Source organism: Loxodonta africana, chromosome 7 (assembly GCF_030014295.1).
Source record: "Loxodonta africana isolate mLoxAfr1 chromosome 7, mLoxAfr1.hap2, whole genome shotgun sequence".
Classification (NCBI taxonomy): domain Eukaryota; kingdom Metazoa; phylum Chordata; class Mammalia; order Proboscidea; family Elephantidae; genus Loxodonta; species Loxodonta africana.
This window is the reverse complement of record NC_087348.1, coordinates 94,533,610-94,551,884: the sequence shown is the minus strand read 5'-3', so window position 1 is coordinate 94,551,884 and position 18,275 is coordinate 94,533,610. Positions and strand designations below refer to the sequence as shown.

At 50.0% G+C, this 18,275-nt stretch overlaps 1 protein-coding gene across 1 annotated transcript in view; it reads right to left on the bottom strand.

The window, feature by feature from the left end:
- The window catches only part of MYO7A (myosin VIIA), an 81,815-nt gene that overhangs the window by 45,801 nt on the left and 17,739 nt on the right, over positions 1-18,275 (bottom strand). Inside the window, exons 11-16 of the mRNA XM_064288733.1 lie at positions 17,021-17,231; positions 16,321-16,456; positions 13,025-13,131; positions 4,275-4,412; positions 2,120-2,278; positions 1,640-1,732 (exon numbers count right to left, since the gene is read on the bottom strand). Of these exons, the coding sequence (XP_064144803.1) occupies positions 1,640-1,732; positions 2,120-2,278; positions 4,275-4,412; positions 13,025-13,131; positions 16,321-16,456; positions 17,021-17,231 (844 nt within the window). The remainder of the gene's footprint in view (positions 1-1,639; positions 1,733-2,119; positions 2,279-4,274; positions 4,413-13,024; positions 13,132-16,320; positions 16,457-17,020; positions 17,232-18,275) is intronic.

Genomic DNA, 18,275 nt, shown 5'->3' with positions numbered 1-18,275 from the left:
TCATGCCAGTTGGTCAAAGCTTCATTTATTCACTCAATACATATGAATCAAACATCTGTACATGCTAGGTGCTGGGGTGGTACCACAATGGTCCCCTCTCCCTAGAGAGGTTAGAGTCTCATGGGGGAGCCACATCCATCAAATCATCACAGACATATCACTTCCAGACAGGGCCTGGCACAGAGAAGCTGCTCAGCCAAGATGCTCATTTTTGAATGAATGAATGAGAACTGAATATTTTGTCTTTGAAAACCAGGGCCCATTTCTGAAGAGCCCAGAGAGGTGAGGATGAAGATGACAACCCTCAGAGCTCTCTGGCCCTGGGTACCAGAGGCTTCATGCCTTCCCTCCTTTACCCACACAGGCCTGAGCATCAGACCAACCTGGGCTGGAAGCCCTGTTCTCCACTTCTGGCTGCATGACCTTGGGCAACTCACTTCTCCTCTCTGAGCCTGTGAAATAGGCATCATAATGCCTACCTCCTGGGCTTGTTGTGAGGATCACATGAGCTCATGTGTGAAAAGCGCCCACCCAGGGCTGGCACAAAGAGTGTTTTCCAGGTGGCAATAGTGAGTTGGGAACAGGCCCCCATTTCTGATGTGGGAACGAAGGCTCAGGGAGATAAAGGCTCAAGGCTCCTCAGCCAGAGAGAAATTAGATTAGCCCCAGGGACTCCCTCTACCCAGGAGTTGGTTCTTGCCTTCCTCTTCTACAGCTATACTGGGTGGCTCAGTCCCTCCCCCACCCCAGAGGGAGGTGCCCTGCCCCGTCACCCAGGCCAGCCAGAAATCTCCTGCAGCGGAAATGCAAATGGGAAACCCAGAGTGCTGGGGCTCATGCTGTCCCTGCTGGAGCTTCCCTGTACCACCAGCTCCCAGTAACCTCTGTTACAAGGCCATCTCGTCCCACAGCCCAGCTTCCTGCTCCCAGCCCTGTTCCCCTGCCCCAGCTGCCCAACACCCAACTCCAGCTTCCTGCCCAGGCAGCTGTGGGAGCCAGAGAGCTCCAGCTGCTGGCTGTGTTTAGGGAGGCCAAGGACAGACCCAGGGCCACTACAGTGCAATGGGGGTCAGCACACATGGCCAACCACAGCCTGGGATAAACCCTGCCTGGGAGGAACCTTAAAGATAAACCCAAGAACCCCCCAACACAAGTACAACCCATTTTATGGACAGGAAAACCTGGCTCAGAAAGGGCCAATTACTTGCCCAGAGTGTTGGGGCAGTTAACCACACCGCTAAGATTTGAAACCAAGTCTCCTTCAAGAAGGCGTGACACACATTCCCCCCTCAGGCCTTTGGTTTTCTAACCAGTCAGTGGTCAGTGTTCTGCATTGGGGGCTGTGGGGCCAAAGCCTCTGCAGGTTACAGATGATCTCAAATACCCATTTCCCTTCCCTTGCTGAGGAAGCCTCTCCTGTACTTCTCGGCTCCTCCTGGCCACAGACTGCAGGGCAGGTAGGATCTCAAAGGTGCAGCACTGGCCCCATCTATAGTGCCCACCTAGGGATCTCCCACCATTTCCCCACCATGGGCAGATGGAAGGATGGATGGAGGGACAGAAAATGAACAAACAGATGGATAGAAAGGGCGTTCACACACAACCGCCACTCTACCTCAGAGGCAAAGGTTATGCTCACCTTCAGGAAGATCTTGGTTTTGCCGATCTGCCAGTCATCATGGGTGCCCAGCACAGCCTCAGCCATGTGCTGGCATGTCCCCCGAAGGTCATCCTGGGTGGGAGGAGCACAAAGGAATGGGAGCCTTGCCGGTGGTAAGGCCACTTGAATGTCCCTCCCAGTCCCAACTCTGCCTTTGACTTGCTGTGTGACCCCAGCCAGGTCCTGCCTCTCTCTGAACCCATTGATCACAAAACCCTCTCCCACTCCTAATGTCTAGTTTCCATTTGGCAGCCTTGACCTTGCCCCGTACACCACCACACATGAAGCACACACCAGCCTTCCACGGCCTGAGCCCCCGATCTTCCCAACCTGAGGTACCTGAGGTAGGCCGAGGTGTCATGCCCACCCACTGTTCTGATGACAAATTGGGCCCAAGCCCCTTGCCCAGCCCAGAGCCCGGACCCTCCTCTCCCCACAGTCGTGCACCGTGCCCTGTACCTGCTTGTAGGCCGGCTTCACTCCAGGCAGCAGCACACGGTACCGCTCCACAAACTGCACAAAGCTGTAGCGGATGGGATAGCCAGCTCGGCGGATTCGAATGGTCTCCATCATCCCTGAGTACCGCAGCTGGCGCACGCACAGGAGCCGGTCAAATAGCTACAGGCAAAGCCATGGATGTCAGGGCCCGAGACTCCTTTGGGGAGGCCAGCCCTGCACCATGTTTTATCTGCCCCAGACAAAGGCCCAGAGAGACGGAGGTGAATCCCGCACAGCATCATGGAATGGGAACTGTGTGCCTGGGGAACACAAAGCGGGGACTGATTAATTCTCCTTGGGAGATCCAGAGTGGGCTTCATGGAGGAGGCAGTCTTTGCCCTGAGCACTGACAGGAAAGGGGGCATCCAGGGGGGGGAGCAGGTGCAAAGGTGTGGAAGCCTGAAAGCGAAGACTTGTTGGGGGCGCTTTAAGGGTACTGAGGAGGCCAACCCAGGCTGCATTGTGCAGGTGGTGGCTGCCTTGCACAGTCCCTGGGGTGCCCTTCACATTGTAGCCATTATAAATTTGTAGTTATTGGAACAACTTTCTGGCTGTTGACAATAAAATGCCTTAAGGAAGAGGCACATTTTTCTAAGTTGTTTTTTGTGATGGGAATGAGACCGGGCTGTCTCTCTAAGTATTACAGGGGAGAAGGGGGGATGGAGCAAAGGAGGGCCTTGGAGGCCAGACTAGAGAGGCTGGGCTTCATTCTGCATGAGATGGGAAGTCAGGGAAAGATCTGGAGCAGGGAGTAATGGATGGGGGTCAGATTTGCATTTGAGAATGATGTGGGTCCCCGAAGTGGGAAGGGTGGCCTGGAGGGAGTGAGATGTGAAGCTGGAGAGCTGAAGCCCAGTGAGGAGGCTGCTGCCAAGGCCCAGGCCACAGATGCTGAGGTCTGGGCAGAAAGAAGGGCTCAGGAGGCATTTCAGAGGCAGGAGAGATGGCTTCCCTAGGGCCCCTGCCTTAGAGGAAGAGTCTGCTGAAGTCCTCCGTGACCCTCACTCCCTGCAGACCGGGTCCGGAGCCCATGGGGGCATATCTCATGCACTCTCAGGGAATGTTTTCCTGGCAGGGGGCAGCAGGCGGCAGGCGGGCCAGCGCGTGCGGATGGCCTGCTTCCGCAGCCTGTTTCCTCTCTGTCCCGGCACTTTCCCCAGCCAGGGCCTGGCCTCCCGCCTTCCTTCCCTTCCTTCCCTCCCCAGACCCCAGGCCCCACGGCCCCAGCTTCCCCCTGGGCCTTCCTGCCAGTAAACAGCACCTCCCAGAGCTGTGTGCTATGGAAGGGGATGGCTGAGAGGGAGGCAGTGGGTCTGGGCTCCAGGCTGTGTTCACAAAGCGGAGCTCAAGTCTCCTAGCCTCCCTGAGCCCCCCATCCCCTACTCCTCTGCCCTGTTCTGCATCTCCAGGGGCAATGACCATCCCTTCATCTCCCAGCTATTGCGAAGGTTAAACGGAGCTATGGAGAGACCACCTAAGGAGGCCCCGTGGCACAACAGTTAAGTGCTTGGCTACTACCTCAAAGTTTGGAGGTTTGAACCCACCCAGTGGCTCTGTGCGAGAAATACCTGGTGATCTGCTTCTGTAAAAGATTAGAGCCAGTTCTACTCTGCCACATGGGGTCACTATGAGGCAGAATTGACCGGAAGGCACTTAATAACTAAGAGAGACCATCTAGCCAGTGCCCGGCACACAGCAAGGGCCCTTCAGAAGAGTAAAAAATGAGAACGTCCCCAACCAGCCAGAAAGATGGGGGGAGGCTTCAAGGAGGGGGCTGTCAAAGGAGGGGCCACATCAGGGACCAGGCCGCCATCATTGCATGGCATACCCATCCCATTTCATCTATGAGGAAACTGAGGCATAGGAAGATTAAGTGTAAAGTCACCCAACTTGAAGGTGGTAGAGCCAGGATTTGAATCTGGGCCAGGCCTACTGCAGCATCCAGGCTCTTTCCAGGGCACTTGCTGCCTCCATTAAATCTGTGACCTTGTTCTATAAGCCCTGCTCTCCCCCAAAGAAGATAATGTCACAGGGCATCCAGAGCCCACCCTATCCCACCCATGCCCCAACCCCTCCCTGCCCTGCCCCAGTCTGGCCCCCCGGCCAGGCCACTCACCATGGGCTTCTTGAACTCATTGGGCTTGATGCAGCGCACAAAGAAGGGCTGGCAGGCACCCAGTGTGCGCATCAGCAGCTCCAGCGACCGCTTGAACTGACTGCTGAGTGTGGGCGAGCGCTTCCTGGTCTCGGCGCCCTGGGGGGATGGATGACAGTGATGGGAGGGGCTGCGCCTGCCGCCCTCCACCTCTCCCAGCTGCTGCCCAGGAGGGAAGTGGAAGGACAGGTCAGTGGGGTCAGGGTCATCCCAAGTACTTGGTGATTTTCCTGTGACCCACGGGTCTGGTCTAGGGCTTGGACCCCAGATACACCCCCTCAGGGAGCCACCCAGGACCTCCAAAGGCATCATATCTGGGCCAGGAGGAAGTGAGCTGTGACCAGAGGAGCACACAGGACAGGGAGTCAGGGGCCTGGGTTCCTGCCCTGGTGCTCCAGAAGACCTCAGGCAAGGCACAGCCCTCTCTGAGACTCAGCTTTCTCCCCTCTCTGTATTACTGAGCGGTTGGACTTGGTCACTTTGGGATACTGGGGTCATACGGCGACAGGGTTAGACAAACCTACATTCATATCCTGGCCCAACCACATCCTAGCTGTGTGATCATGAGCAGATCACTAGGCAACACTGAGCCCCGTTTCCTAAGTGGGAATAATGCCATCTGTCTACTGGCAGGGCTGTGATGAGGAATCACCGAGGTGTGCATAGCCACCAGGGAAGGCAGGCCACTCCTGTTCTGGGAACCCCTGGAGGAGGGGAAGGAAAAGGGGAGGGGTGCAGCCTGTGACCTCTCCCCTCTTTGTGGGATTAGCTGGTTAGTAGCAGACTGGGGGCAGGGCAAACCTGGATAATCCTCCTAAGAAGGCACCCGAGCTGGCCCCCCCCGCCCCGCACCGTGTGGCATCAAGGCCCCCCAAAGGTTCTGTGCTCTACCAGCCGCTATCTGGAATCAGCTACCCCTCTGCACCTCCCCACCCTAATGGGCCCCCCCCACCTCAGAATATTGTGAAATGAGGTGGGGAGGGGTGCTGGGGGAGGACCTAACCAGCAAACAGGAAGCGAAACATCTCAGACCAGTACAGAAGCTATTCCACAGTATTTTATACTATTGTTTTCCTGACGATTTTCATTTGGATGAATGTAATTTCTTATTAATGAATTTGATTTTATATTTTAAGAGCCGTGTTTTTTTCTGATATCCTGTGGCACCAAAGATCAGAGGGACAGATGTAGGGTGTTTTGAGGGAGGTTTTTTCTTTTTTTTTTTTTTTGAGGGGGAAGCAGAGATGCTTAACCCATACTAAATTTAGACAATATGCCATAGAGTGCAATGAAATTTGCCAAGAAACAGCAAAAGCTTGGTATCCTGAAATTTGTTGTGTTTTCCATTTTAGTTTTATTTGGAATATGTTTTAGGATTTTGATAAAGAAAGCTGGGGAGAATTTACATTGTGGTAGGGTGACTCTCAGGTCTGTGGCCCCTCCGGGGTGCCTTCAAATATGATCCAGCAGCGCTGGGTGGCTCCCCCACACACAGTTGAAGGGGGAGCTGTCCAGGCTGATCTCTACCCAGATGCCATTAGAGCCCCTGTCCGGAGTGCAAGCTCGCACACATGTGTGTGTGCACTCACTCACACACACACACACACACACCCTTCTTTGGTTTCCGTGTCATCACCCTGGAACTACTTACTCTTTTCCACTTTTTCATCCATCTTCCCTGCTGTGAGGACAGGCTGGGTCTACCTTGTCTGCCACTGGGTTGCCAGAGCTTGGTGCAAACAACCATCAACAACTCTGCTGAACCGTTTTCAAAGTGGTTCCTGACTTCCACCGGCTCACAGAGATTGTCCACTTTCCAACTGCTCAGGCCAAAACTCTAGGAAGTACCTTCAATTCCTTTCTTTCTCTCACATCCAATATGTCAGCAAATCTTATCAGCTCTCCTTTCAATACATCCAGAATCTGACCCCTTCTTACTACTTCCTTCACTATCACCCTGATCCAAGCCACCATCTTTGCTGTCTCAGATTATTGCGAAAACTTGTGAATTGGTCTCCCTGCTTCTGTCCCTCCATAACACGCTTCACTCCACTGTTAACACAGCAGCCAGGGTGAGCCTGTGAAACCTAAGTCCCATGATGTCCCTTCTTGGCTCAAAACTCTCCAGTGGCTTCCCAGCTCACTCAACATGAAAGCAAAGGTCCTTGCAAGAACATACAAGGCCTCACAAGATCTGGCCCCAATACCTCTTGGACCTCCCCTCCTAGCTCTCTCCACCCCCTTGCTCACTCCCTTCCAGCCGCTCCAGCCTCCTCACTCTTCCTGGAAAGCACCAGGCAGGTTTAGGGCTTAAAAAGTACCTAAGGGCTTTGGCACCTGCTGTTCCTTTTACCTGGAATGCTCCTCCTCCAGGATGGGCATGGCTGGCTTCCTCACCTCCTGCAGGCCGTAGCTCAACTACCACCATACCTGTGAAGTCTTTCCTGATCCCTTATTCAACACTGCAAAGCCCTGCTGCTGGCATTCCTCTGTCCTTAATGTTTCTCCGTATCACTTATCATGATGTGGCATCCTATATATTTTACTTATATATTTGCTTATTAACTACTTCTCCCTTCTGCTAGAATATGAGTTCCAAGATTGCAGTTTTTTTGTTTTTGTTTTCTGTTTTGTTCACTACTATGACCCTAGGACCAAGGACAGTGCCTAGCACATGACTGGCATCAAACATATATGTAGATTCACTTAACTATAAAAAGACAAACAATCCCATCCAAAAATGGGCAAAGGACTTGAACAGGCAGTTCACCAAAGAGGATATTCAAATGGCCAACAAGCACATGAAAAGATGTTCAACATCATTTGCCACGAGGGAGACACAAATAAAAACACAATGAGATATCTCCTCAATCCCATTAGAATGGCAATGATCAAAAAATGGAAAACAATAGTTGTGGGCCAGGTTGTGGAGAAACTAGAACCCTTGTCCATTGACGGTGGGAGTGTAAAATGGTGCAGCCACTGTGGAAAGCAATTTGGCAGTTCCTTAAAAAGGTGAACACAGAACTAACTACCTTAGGACCCAGAAATCCCAATCCAAGGCATATGCCCAGAAGAACTGAAAGCAGGAATGCAAATAGAAATCTGTACACCAATGTTCATTGCAGCACTTTTCACAACAGCCAAAAGGTGGGAACAACCAAAACACCCAACAACAGAAGAACGGATAAGCAAAATGTGGTGTATACATAAAATGGAATATTACTCAATCATAAAGAGAAATGAAGTCCTCATGCATGCCACAACATGAATGAACCTTGAAAACATTATGCTGAGTGAAATAAGTCCATCACAAAAGGACAAATACTATATGTACTCACTTATATATATAAAAAAAAAATACACAGAAACCAAAGATTATTAACGGTTACCAGGGGTGGGGGTGGGGGGAAAGGGAGAGTTCTTGTTTGGGAGTCATTAAGTTTATGTTACTGGTGGTGGAATATTTTGGAAAACAGTAGCAATAATGGTGGCCAAACATGAAAATGTAATCAGTATCACTCAATTGCAAATGTGGAAGCTGTTCTGTTGGTGAATGGTTTGGTGTGTATATTTTCACCGTGGTAAAAAATATGTGTGTGTAAGTAGACTGAACGAATGAATGGGAGTTATGAAGCTGCAAGGTCTGCTCTCACTTCCCTGGCCATCTGGGTTTCTGACTTGATTTTTTGTTTTCTGGGTTAATGTGTAGATATTTGGGGATGGGCTAAAGACAGAAGTGAGAAGTCCAAAGGCCAGTGTTAAAGAGGCCCTGGGGAGCAGAAATCTGAACATGACGCGAAAGGGGTTGGAAAGTCACGGGCATGAGAAAGTCACCTGCAAAAAAAGTGAACAGGTGTCCATCCCATGGACTCAGGGCCCCAGGGACATGTGATCTGGGTTAGACACTAATTGGGGGATGCTCAATGCCCTGGAAAAAATGCGTTTGTCTTGGCATAGCTGGTCCTTCCACCAGCAGTGGCTGGGTGGCGGTTCCTGTGTTGCCCTGAGGAGATGCATGAAGAGTCACGGAAAGAAAATTCGGGGGCTGGGGTGACCAGTGCAGGGTATGTGTTCAGATTATGGGAAGGAGGCAGTGTAGGCTTCCGCTCTGACAAAAACATTGCATCTATTCAACTGTCATCAAATAAACCATGACTTAATATTTCATAGTTTACCAAGCTGATTTCCACTTTCATTAACAGAATTATCATGTCCCCAGCAGTTACAAAGTCTTTCTTCTTTCCAGGATGCTCTGCTTACAGGGGCTGCACAGTACAGTATAATAAAGCAGGGACTTTGAAAGTCTCAATTCTGCCCTCACTTGCTATGTGTTGTTGTCGTTAGGTGCTGTCAAGTCGATTCTGGCTTATAGCAACCCTGTGTGCAACAGAACAAAATACTGCCCGGTCCTGTGCCATCCTCACAATCATTGTTATGCTTGAGCCCATTGTTGCAGCCACTGTGTCAATTCATCTTGTTGAGGGTCTTCCTCTTTTCGCTGGCCTTCTACCAAGCATGATGTCCTTCTCCAGGGACTGCTCCCTCCCGATAACCTGTCCAAAGTTAAGTGAGATGTAGTCTCACCATCCTTGCTTCTAAGGAGTATTCCGATTGTACTTCGTCCAAGACAGATTTGTTCGTTCTTTTGGCAGTCCATGGTATATTTAATATTCTTTGCCAACACCACAATTCAAAGGCATCAATTCTTCTTCGGTCTTCCTTTTTCATCATCCAGCTTTCGCATGCACATGAGGCAATTGAAAACACCATGGCTTGGGTCAAGCACACCTTAGCCTTTAAGGTGACATCTTTGCTTTTCAACACTTTAAAGAGGTCTTTTGCAGCAGGTTTGCCCAATGCAGTGTGCCATTTGATTTCTTGACTGCTGCTTCCATGGGTGTTGATTGTGGAGCTAAGTAAAATAAAATCCTTAATAACTTCAACTTCTCCATTTATCGTGATGTTGTTTATTGTTCTAGTCATGAGGATTTTTATTTTCTTTATGTTGAGGTGTAATCCATACTGAAGGCCATATGGATTCATCAGTAAGTGCTTCAAGTCCTTTTCACTTTCAGCAAACAAGGTTGTGTCATCTGCATAACACAGGTTGTTAACGAGTCTTCCTCCAGTCCTGATGACCGGTTCTTCTTCACATAGTCCAGTTTCTTGGATTATTTGCTCAGCACACAGATTGAATAGGTATGGTGAAAGGATACAACCCCGACGCACAGCTTTCCTCGCTTTAAACCACGCAGTATCCCCTTCTTCTGTATGAATGGCTGCCTCTTGATCTATGTACTGGTTCCTCATTATTAGCAATGAAGAAGTCATTGGTTTTGCAAAACTCTATCTTGTGATCTTTGGCATCATTTCTATCACCAAAGCCATATTTTCCAACTACCAGTTCTTCTTCTTTGTCTCCAACTTTTGCATTCCAATCACTAGTAATTATCTGTGTATCCTGATTACATGTTTGATCAATTTCAGATTACAGAAGTTGGTAAATATCTTCAATTTCTTCATCTTTGGCCTTAGCGGTTGGTGTGTAATTTTGAATAATTGTCATATTAACTGGTCTTCCTTGTAGGCATATGGATATTATCTTATTACTGATGGCATTGTACTTCAGGATAGATCTTGAAATGTTCATTTTGACAGTGAATGCGACACCATTCCTCTTCAATTTGTCATTCCCAGCATAGTAGACCGTATGATTGTCCAATTCAAAATGGCCATTTCAGCTCACTAATGCCTAGGATATTGATGTTTACGCATTCCATTTCATTTTTGACGATTTCCAATTTTCCTAGATTCATACTTCATACATTCCACATTCTGATTATTAATGTATGTTTGCAGCTGTTTCTTCTCATTTTGAGTCATGCCACATCAGCAAATGAAGGTCCTGAAAGTTCGACTCTATCTATGTCATTAAGGTCGACTCTACTTTGAGGAGGCAGCTCTTCACCAGTTGTATTTTGAGTGCCTTCCAACCTGGGGGGCTCATCTTCCAGCACTATATCAGACAATGTTCCGTGGCTATTCATAAGGTGTTCACTGGCTAATTCTTTTCAGAAGTAGACTGCCAAGTCCTTCTTCCTAGTCTGTCTTAGTCTGGAAGCTCAGCTGAAACCTGTCTGCCATGGGTGACCCTGCTGTTATTAGAATACCAGTGGCATATAGCTTCCAGCAACACACAAGCCCCCACAGTACAACAAACTGACAGATGCATGGCAGCCTTGCTATGTGATCTGTAGCAAGTCCCCGCACCTTCTTGAGACAGACCTGGAGTCAAATACCCATTTTGTCACAAGCTATGTGACCCTGAGCAAATGCCTTGTCCCTCAGGGTCCGTTTCTTCTCCTATAACATGGGGTTAGTAGTACTCACAGAGTTGTTGTGAGGATTGAATGAGACTATAAATGTAAGCCCTTCACTTACAATCTGGCCCAGAATAGGTGTTCAGTAGACGTAATCAGTATCAAATTTGACACCGTTGGGTCCCAATTCTGTGCCACTAAAACTCCCTCAGGAGTGGGCCATTTCTGGAGACCCCAGGTTCTGAGTTTCGATCTGTCCATGATTCCTCAGTAAATAGTTTCTAATTGCAGGGGAAAGGGCCCTAGAACAGGAAACATCATGAAGAGGTCCCCAGAAGCTTCTGGGAGCTTTGGAAAGAAAGAGAATGCTGGGAGATGAGATTGAAGAGAAGCAGTAGGAGGAGAAAATGGAGTTCAACCAGAGTACAGTCTGAGAGCAGGAGGAGTGGATGGGCCAGGATTGGGATTGTGGGGGGCTGGGCAAAGGGTTATAGAGAAGAGGAATGAGAGTTGATGACAGCTCAAAGCCACACTTGTCTCTCACCAATGCTGTGACCCTATAATATGTGGGCTTGGGGGCAGGACTCTCCTGGGGCATGGGGGCTTCAGGAGCCTGGAGCCCTCTCTGAGGGATGTCTTGCATTCACCTATTAGCCTGCTAAACCACAGAGCTGGCCTCTAGGGAGGGGGGTACCCAAGGCTGATCCATGGGCAGAAGGAGGGAGGCCTCCATCCAGACAGGCCCCTGCTCCTGACATGCTGGGGTCCTGTCCTGCTGGCTTGGTTTTGTGAATTGCTTTAGAACTCTATGAGGTACGGGGTGCTGGGGGATGCACTGGGGCAGAAGGTATCATTCAGGGGCACAGGGAAGGAAGAGGACCCAGCATGGCATCAGATGTGAGAGGATGTCAGTATTCAGCAGAGAGGAGGCTAAGTGGACAGTAGAGCTAGGCTGTGGCTAAGGGGCCCCCAGCACCTGTATGATCTAAAGCAGCTTGGGGGCCATACCCTGAAGGTGGTGGTTAGGACCACACCAAGGGATGCTGTTCCAGGGCTTAAGGATGTCCAGGGGGCAATTGTTTCTAGTCCCAGCTCCTATCAGGATTCTGTGACTTGGGGTGAGTCACGCCCCGCTGTAAGCCTTCATCCTCCCATCTGAAAAACGCCAAAAATACCACCTGCCCTTTTTGCCTGGCAAGGTTATCAGAGGATCTGACCAAGTTTTGGATGCAGAAATGCTTAGCAGGACCTGGTAGAAGGAGCAGGGATTGATGACTCAAAGAGACTCAAAGATGGAGTGGAAGAAAGAACCCAGTAGAGGGGTTGGGAGATCTTGGTTGGAATCCCAGCTCTGCCCTTGGGTCACTAGGTGCCTGGGCAAGTCCCTGCCTGTTTCTAGGACTCAGTTTCCTCATTTAAGAAACAGATACCAGCAGCACACACAACTCAAAAAGCAAAAAACCAAAAACACTCCACAAACCACTCCACAAAAAAACACACTCCAAAAAAAGAAGAAGAAAAAGCCCGGCCCCAGGGGCCTCCAAGGCCTCTCCTGCCATCTTCAGACCCCGGGGTTGGGGGTCTTTTACCTTCACAGAAGCTGCTGACTGGCGGAGAGTGACCGATGAATAACCACAGAGAAACTACAGCAGCAACCACAGTGCAGGGCGAGATGGGCAGAGGAGGGAGCAAGGAGAACGTGGTGGGTCAGAAACCAAGTGTAAAATCCAACACAGAGGGAGGAAGACTCCCAGGGGAGAGGTCTGTGGTCCTGACAGCTCTGTGACAGCTGGTGGTCCCAAGGGTAGGGGGCAGTGCTGGCACCTGGACAGACACCTAGGGGATGAGGGCTTAGCCCTCTCCATGAGCCCTTCCAGGGATCCTCCAGGAACCCATGGGGACAGAGGAACATATGAACTAAAAAGGTGTACAACCCGTAGGGAGAATTCCACTAGATTGCCACCCTAGGGGCTAAGAAAAGGTAGGGGGGTGGCCAGGGCTTGTGGCAATGTGCCCTTTGGGCTGGTTTCCCCAAACCCCCTCTGCTCTCCCACATCTCCTGAGAGCTGAGCATGCTCCCTTCACCTCTGCTCCTGGCAGCTGCTGGAGGTCTGGGAGTGGCCCTCCAAGATAAACTGAGCCCTAATCAGGCTCTGCTTTGTGAACCTTCTCTGGGCCTTGCACCCCTTCCCCCTATCAGTGCAACAGAGGACCAGATGGGAGGATCTTGAAGGTCTCTCACGGCCCCTCCTAGAACCATAGCAAAGCACTGTCCCCATTCTGTAGTCAGAGGAGCTCAGCTGAAGCTGTTGGATGAGGGCGGGGTCTATCACAGGCCTGGCTCCTGGGGGCCCTTCCCTCCCAGTGGGAACCCACCCCCAGCATTACCATGGCAACATCGGCCTGGAAGATCTGCTTGATGAACTTGTTCCGGGAGGAGTGGACCAGATGGATGATGTCTCCATGCAGGGTGTCCCGGTTCTTCTCCAGGAAGCCTGGGCAACGGCAAAGCCAGGTCAACGTCACCTAGTTCAACCATATCCATTTTACAGCAGGGACACTGAGGCTGGGGAGGACAGCGGCTTGCCCAAGATAAGAGAAAATGAGTGGCTGAGCCAGAACTGAGACTTCATCTCCCCAACCACACAGTCTCCCTTCAAAAAAGGCAGCAGTTCCAGTTCCAGGTGGAGAACAGGGCACCTTTCTGACAGAACCACCCAATGCCTGAAATGCCACCACCAGTCTTTTGAACCAAAGTGTCAAGATCCCTTGCTAAATTATCAGTGTGTCACCTGGGAGAGAACACATGCTGGTCCAGTGCCAACTCACAGTAGAAGAGCCAATTTAAAATAGCTTGTGTTTGAACAGCATGTTTTACCACGTGCCCTCACAGCACTGATGCTCACAACGTCCCCTCTATGTGCGGATGGGCAGAGATTAGCTTTCCCATCCCATCATTTGGGAAACTCATGCTCAGAGAAGCTAAGTGAGTTGTTCAACACCACACAGCAAGCCAGGGGTAGAGTTAAGACCCCATCCCACGCCTTCTGGCCTGATCCCTGGGAGCCTCTCCCACTGACACAGATCCCAGAGGAGGCTGCCATTCCCAGGGACTGAGGAGTCAGGTCTTGCTCTACTAATTAGTGGAGGGTCTTGTTAGAGTGGGGAGACAGGATGCTCCAGGGCTGGGGATGCCTGAGGGCAAGGGAAACTGCAGATAAGCAGCACCCCTCTCCCCACAGGACTCAGGATACCCCAAAACGGTGGAAGCACAGAGATACAGTGCTAGGTTGCCCACCTAGCATCTGGGGTAGAGGTGAGTTCCAGGGGGCACACAGTAATGGAAGGGTGGGCTTTGGAGTTGGAATAGAATTACCAGGCTCTAATCAAAGCTCTATGACAGACTCGCTATGTGACCCTAGGAAGGTCCCCTCTGTGGGTCCTCAGTTTCCTCATCTGTTGAATGAGCATAATCATACCCATCAACTCTTGCTTCTGTTCAGATCCCCTAACATCACCCATTTCACAAATGAAATGCCAGATTAAAACAGTACTTTGTGAACCAGAAAACGCTGATAAAATTGTTTAATGTAGCTCAGACCTGTTCAGTGGACCGCAGCAGGTCATTTCCCTCTCTGGGCCTCAGTTTCCAAATCTGTAGCAGTAGATGACCCTTATGTTCCCTCCAGGTCTGATATCTATAATTTTATAACTCAGAGTAGAATTTAGGCAGTTTTCATCTCTGTATCCTGAGCAATGACCTCAGAACATAATAGATGTTCAGCAAATGTTGGTTGAACTGAACTAAAAAATACAATCCTTTATATCCATAAACAATAGACCAATTTGTTTGCTTGACAGTCTTGCAAAACTTAAGGTCTGCTTCCTTCTTTCTAACAGCAGGGTTGAATGTCATAGTCCAAGATTTTAAAATGGTATGAGCAGCCTTCAGATCCTGTAATTGCACCGTGGCTCACTGATACTTTCTGCTGCCTTCGGGACAAAGTCCACAGGAAAGGAGGAAACTGATGGCTCTTTGTTTGCTCTGAATTTCATTGGCCTCTGAGTATGAGTAGGACCCTTTGGGGCTGAATGACAGGAGCTCAATACAGACACACAGCACAATGATGCTGATTGGAGGCTGGCCCTCTAATACCAAGGTGAGAGGGGAGGGGTTGGCAACTGCTGTCTGTGCTTTTTTGACAGACCGTATGAGAATTCCAAGTCGGGTAACTGGACTGTGTTCTGACCCCTCTTCTTATCTTCTAGCTTCAAAATGAACCCAAGAGAAGATGCATCTGTTATGGACTGAATTGTGTTCCCCCAAAATATGTGTTGGAATACTAATTTTATTCCTGTGAATATAAGGAGCCTGGCAGCACAATGGTTAAGTGGTCAGCTGCTAACTGAAAGGTTGGCAGTTTGCACCCACCAGCCACTCCACAGGAGAAAAGACCTGGGAATCTGCTCCCGTAAAGATTATAGCCTAGGAAACCCTATGGGGCAGTTCTACTCTGTCATATAGGGTCACTATGAGTCGGAATCAACTCGGTGGCACACAACAACCTGTGGATATAATCCCATTTGGGAATAGAGTTTTCTTTGTTATGCTAATGAGATTCTATCAGTGTAGAATGTGTCTTAAACTCAATGACTTTTGAAATATAAAAGGAGCAGATTAGGCACAAAAGCAAGGAAGCAGATGGGAGAAGATAGGTGTCATGCCACATCACCAAAGAACCAAGAGAGGAACAGAAACTGGAAAGTGACAAGGACCTTCTCAAGAGCTGACAAAGAAAGCCTTCCCTTAGAGCCAGTGCCCTGAATTAGGACTTCTAGCCTTCTAAACTGTGAGAAAATTAATTTCTGTTCATTAAAGCCACGACTTGTTGTATTTCTGTTAAAGCAGCACTAAAGAACCAAGGTAGCATCCCCTTCAAGGCTCACATTGGTCACGTTGCTGAAATAGCCTTAGTGGGTAATGGGACAGGTCCAAGGACTGGTTTTGCACCTAATAGGCTACATCATATAAGAGAAGTCAATGCCCTGGCCCCATTCTGAGCCTCAGTTTCCCCATATGTACTGTTACAGATTGAATTATATCCCCCCAAAACATATGTTGAATCCTAACCCCTGGTACCTGTGAACATAATCTTGTTTGGATATAGGGTCTTTGAAGATGTTATGAGGTAAGTTAACCTGAGGTCATACTGGAGTAGGGTTGATCCTAATCCAATATGACTGGTGTCCTCACAAAAAGACAAAAGATACAGACACAGAGGAAAGGCGGCCATGTGAAGACAGAGGCAGAGATTGGAATGATGTGTCTACAAGCCAAGGAAGGCTGAAGTTTTTCAGGAACCACCAGAAGTTTGGAAGATGCAAGGTAAATCTTCCTCTAGAGCCTTCAGAGAGAGCATGGCCCTACTAACGCATGTAGACTTTGGACTTCTGCCCTCTAGAACTATGAGACAATAAATTTCTGTTTCAAGCCACACAATTTGTGGCACTTTGTTCTGCCTGCCCTAGGAAACTAATATATGAACAAAAGAGTGTTGAGCCCAGCGTTTCCTGCGGCCCCTCCCCTTTGGTATTCCAGGACCCTGATGTCTCTCCCCTGGGCTGGAAAGGGAAAAGTAGGGCACACGGACAAAGGGAGACAGACCCAAACAGCCTGCTTGTACCTTGGGTCTCATAGTAGACAATGCCGGCAAAATGGTTGATCCCAAACTGGGTCTCGTGATTGTTCTTGGGGGGAATGTAGTTTGCGTTGAGCTTGTGCTGGGAGTTCAGCTTGTGCAACATGGTGGTGTCTGTGCCCTGTGGGAACCGAGGAGCAGCTGCTGAGCCCACCCTTTCTGCCCCCCAACTCTCCAGCAGGCCCCACTGCCCTTCCGGCCCCACACCTTTGCAACCCCCTGTTCCATCTTTCTTAACAACTTCTCCTTCTTTTATTTGTACCCTTCACAGGAGCTCTCTCAGTCTCCATTTCCCCATCTGTTAAGTAGGTGAACTGGAACTAGACAACTGTGAAAGTCCATTCCAGTTTAGAAAATCTATTTCCCATGATTAAAATCACGGGAGCAATCCCCCCAACCCTCTTCACCTCAAGACATAAGGAACCACCATTTTCTAAGCACCTATCCTGTGCCTACAATGCCAATGCCCAGATTTGCATTTTTTGGCCCAGACCAAGTGGACTGTAGGTGACTCCTAAATATCAGATGAATGCAGTCAACTGGACCCTAGAGCAGCCTTAAAGGATGAGTATCAATAGTCCCATTTTGCAGATGAGTACAGCTGAGACTCAGAGTGGGGAAGGGACCTGCCTGCTCCCCAGCCGGCAGGTGGCAGTTGCAGGATCCCACCCTGCTGCAGACCCACCTTGGGGAATTTGCTCTCCTCGTCGATGAGGGAGATGATGTTCATGGGCTTGTTGGCGATCATGTCCAGGGCGTCCTGGTTGTCCGTGAACTCAATGTGCAGCCAGTCGATGCTCTCCAGGTCGTACTCCTCCTGCTCCAGCTTGAACACGTGCCGCACAAAGAACTGCTGCAGGTGCTCGTTGGCGAAGTTGATGCAGAGCTGCTCAAAGCTGCAGGGGGCATGGGCACAGGGCACAGGGGGTGCTGTTCAGGAGCCTTGATGAGCAGGGTGAGCTCAAGCAAATCACTCTCATCTTGAATCAGGGAGGGATGGTCAAGTTCAACCCCTTAATGACAGAAGAGGACACGAGGCCCAGAGTGGGCAGATGACTTGCCCAAGGTAACTCTTGAGTCAGAAAGGGAGTTAAGGCTAGAACCCAGGGTGCAGGACCCCTCTCAGGACCCCTTCCCCTGCACAACCAGGCCACATGGAGAGGGTTGGGCAACTGGCAGACAGGTACTCAAATCCCTGGCAGAGCACCCGGAAGACAGCCAAGACACAGGGCAGGCCAACCCTAAGGAGATATCCAGAGTGTCAGCAGGAGGTGGGAAGGGACTGGCAAGATTTGGCAGTCAGAGGCTTGGCTGCTGAGCCATGCGCTCAGCACTTTCCCGGGTGACACTTTGTGCATGCGGTGTGGGGGTTTTGCTTGACAGCAGAGGGCTTCGAGACACTTGAACCTTACAGAAATCGAAGTGGTTTGTCAGGAGTCACACAGCTAGGAAGTGGGGTAGGATTGGCTGCCTCCAGCCCCACGATCCACCTATGGCTGCTCCATTTATCAGCCCCTCACATGGCCCCCAAGAGGTAGGACCCCATCCCAAGCATGGTCAAGAACCCCCATGCCACTTTGTGCTCAAGCTTAACACAGGCCCAGCATCACCAGCATTGAGGGACTTCGCAGCTTGGACCCTGGGCAGATCAGCAGGGGCCAGTGGGGTCTGGAGACCAGAGGGGCCGCCCCAGATGTCTAAGACAGTATAAGAACCTCCCTCCCTCTTATCTTGTCCCATCCCCTGCCGACCTCAGCTAACCCTAGGAAGGGGAAGGAACGGGGAGGTGGGGAGGGAAAGTGAGGGAAGGAGAGAGGACCCACTGGGATCACTGAAGTGAAATTTTTCAACAACCTGGCAGAGTATACTTTTAAAAATTTTTTGAAAAAACAAACCTGTGCCATTGAGTTGACTCCGACTCATAGCGATCCTATAGGACA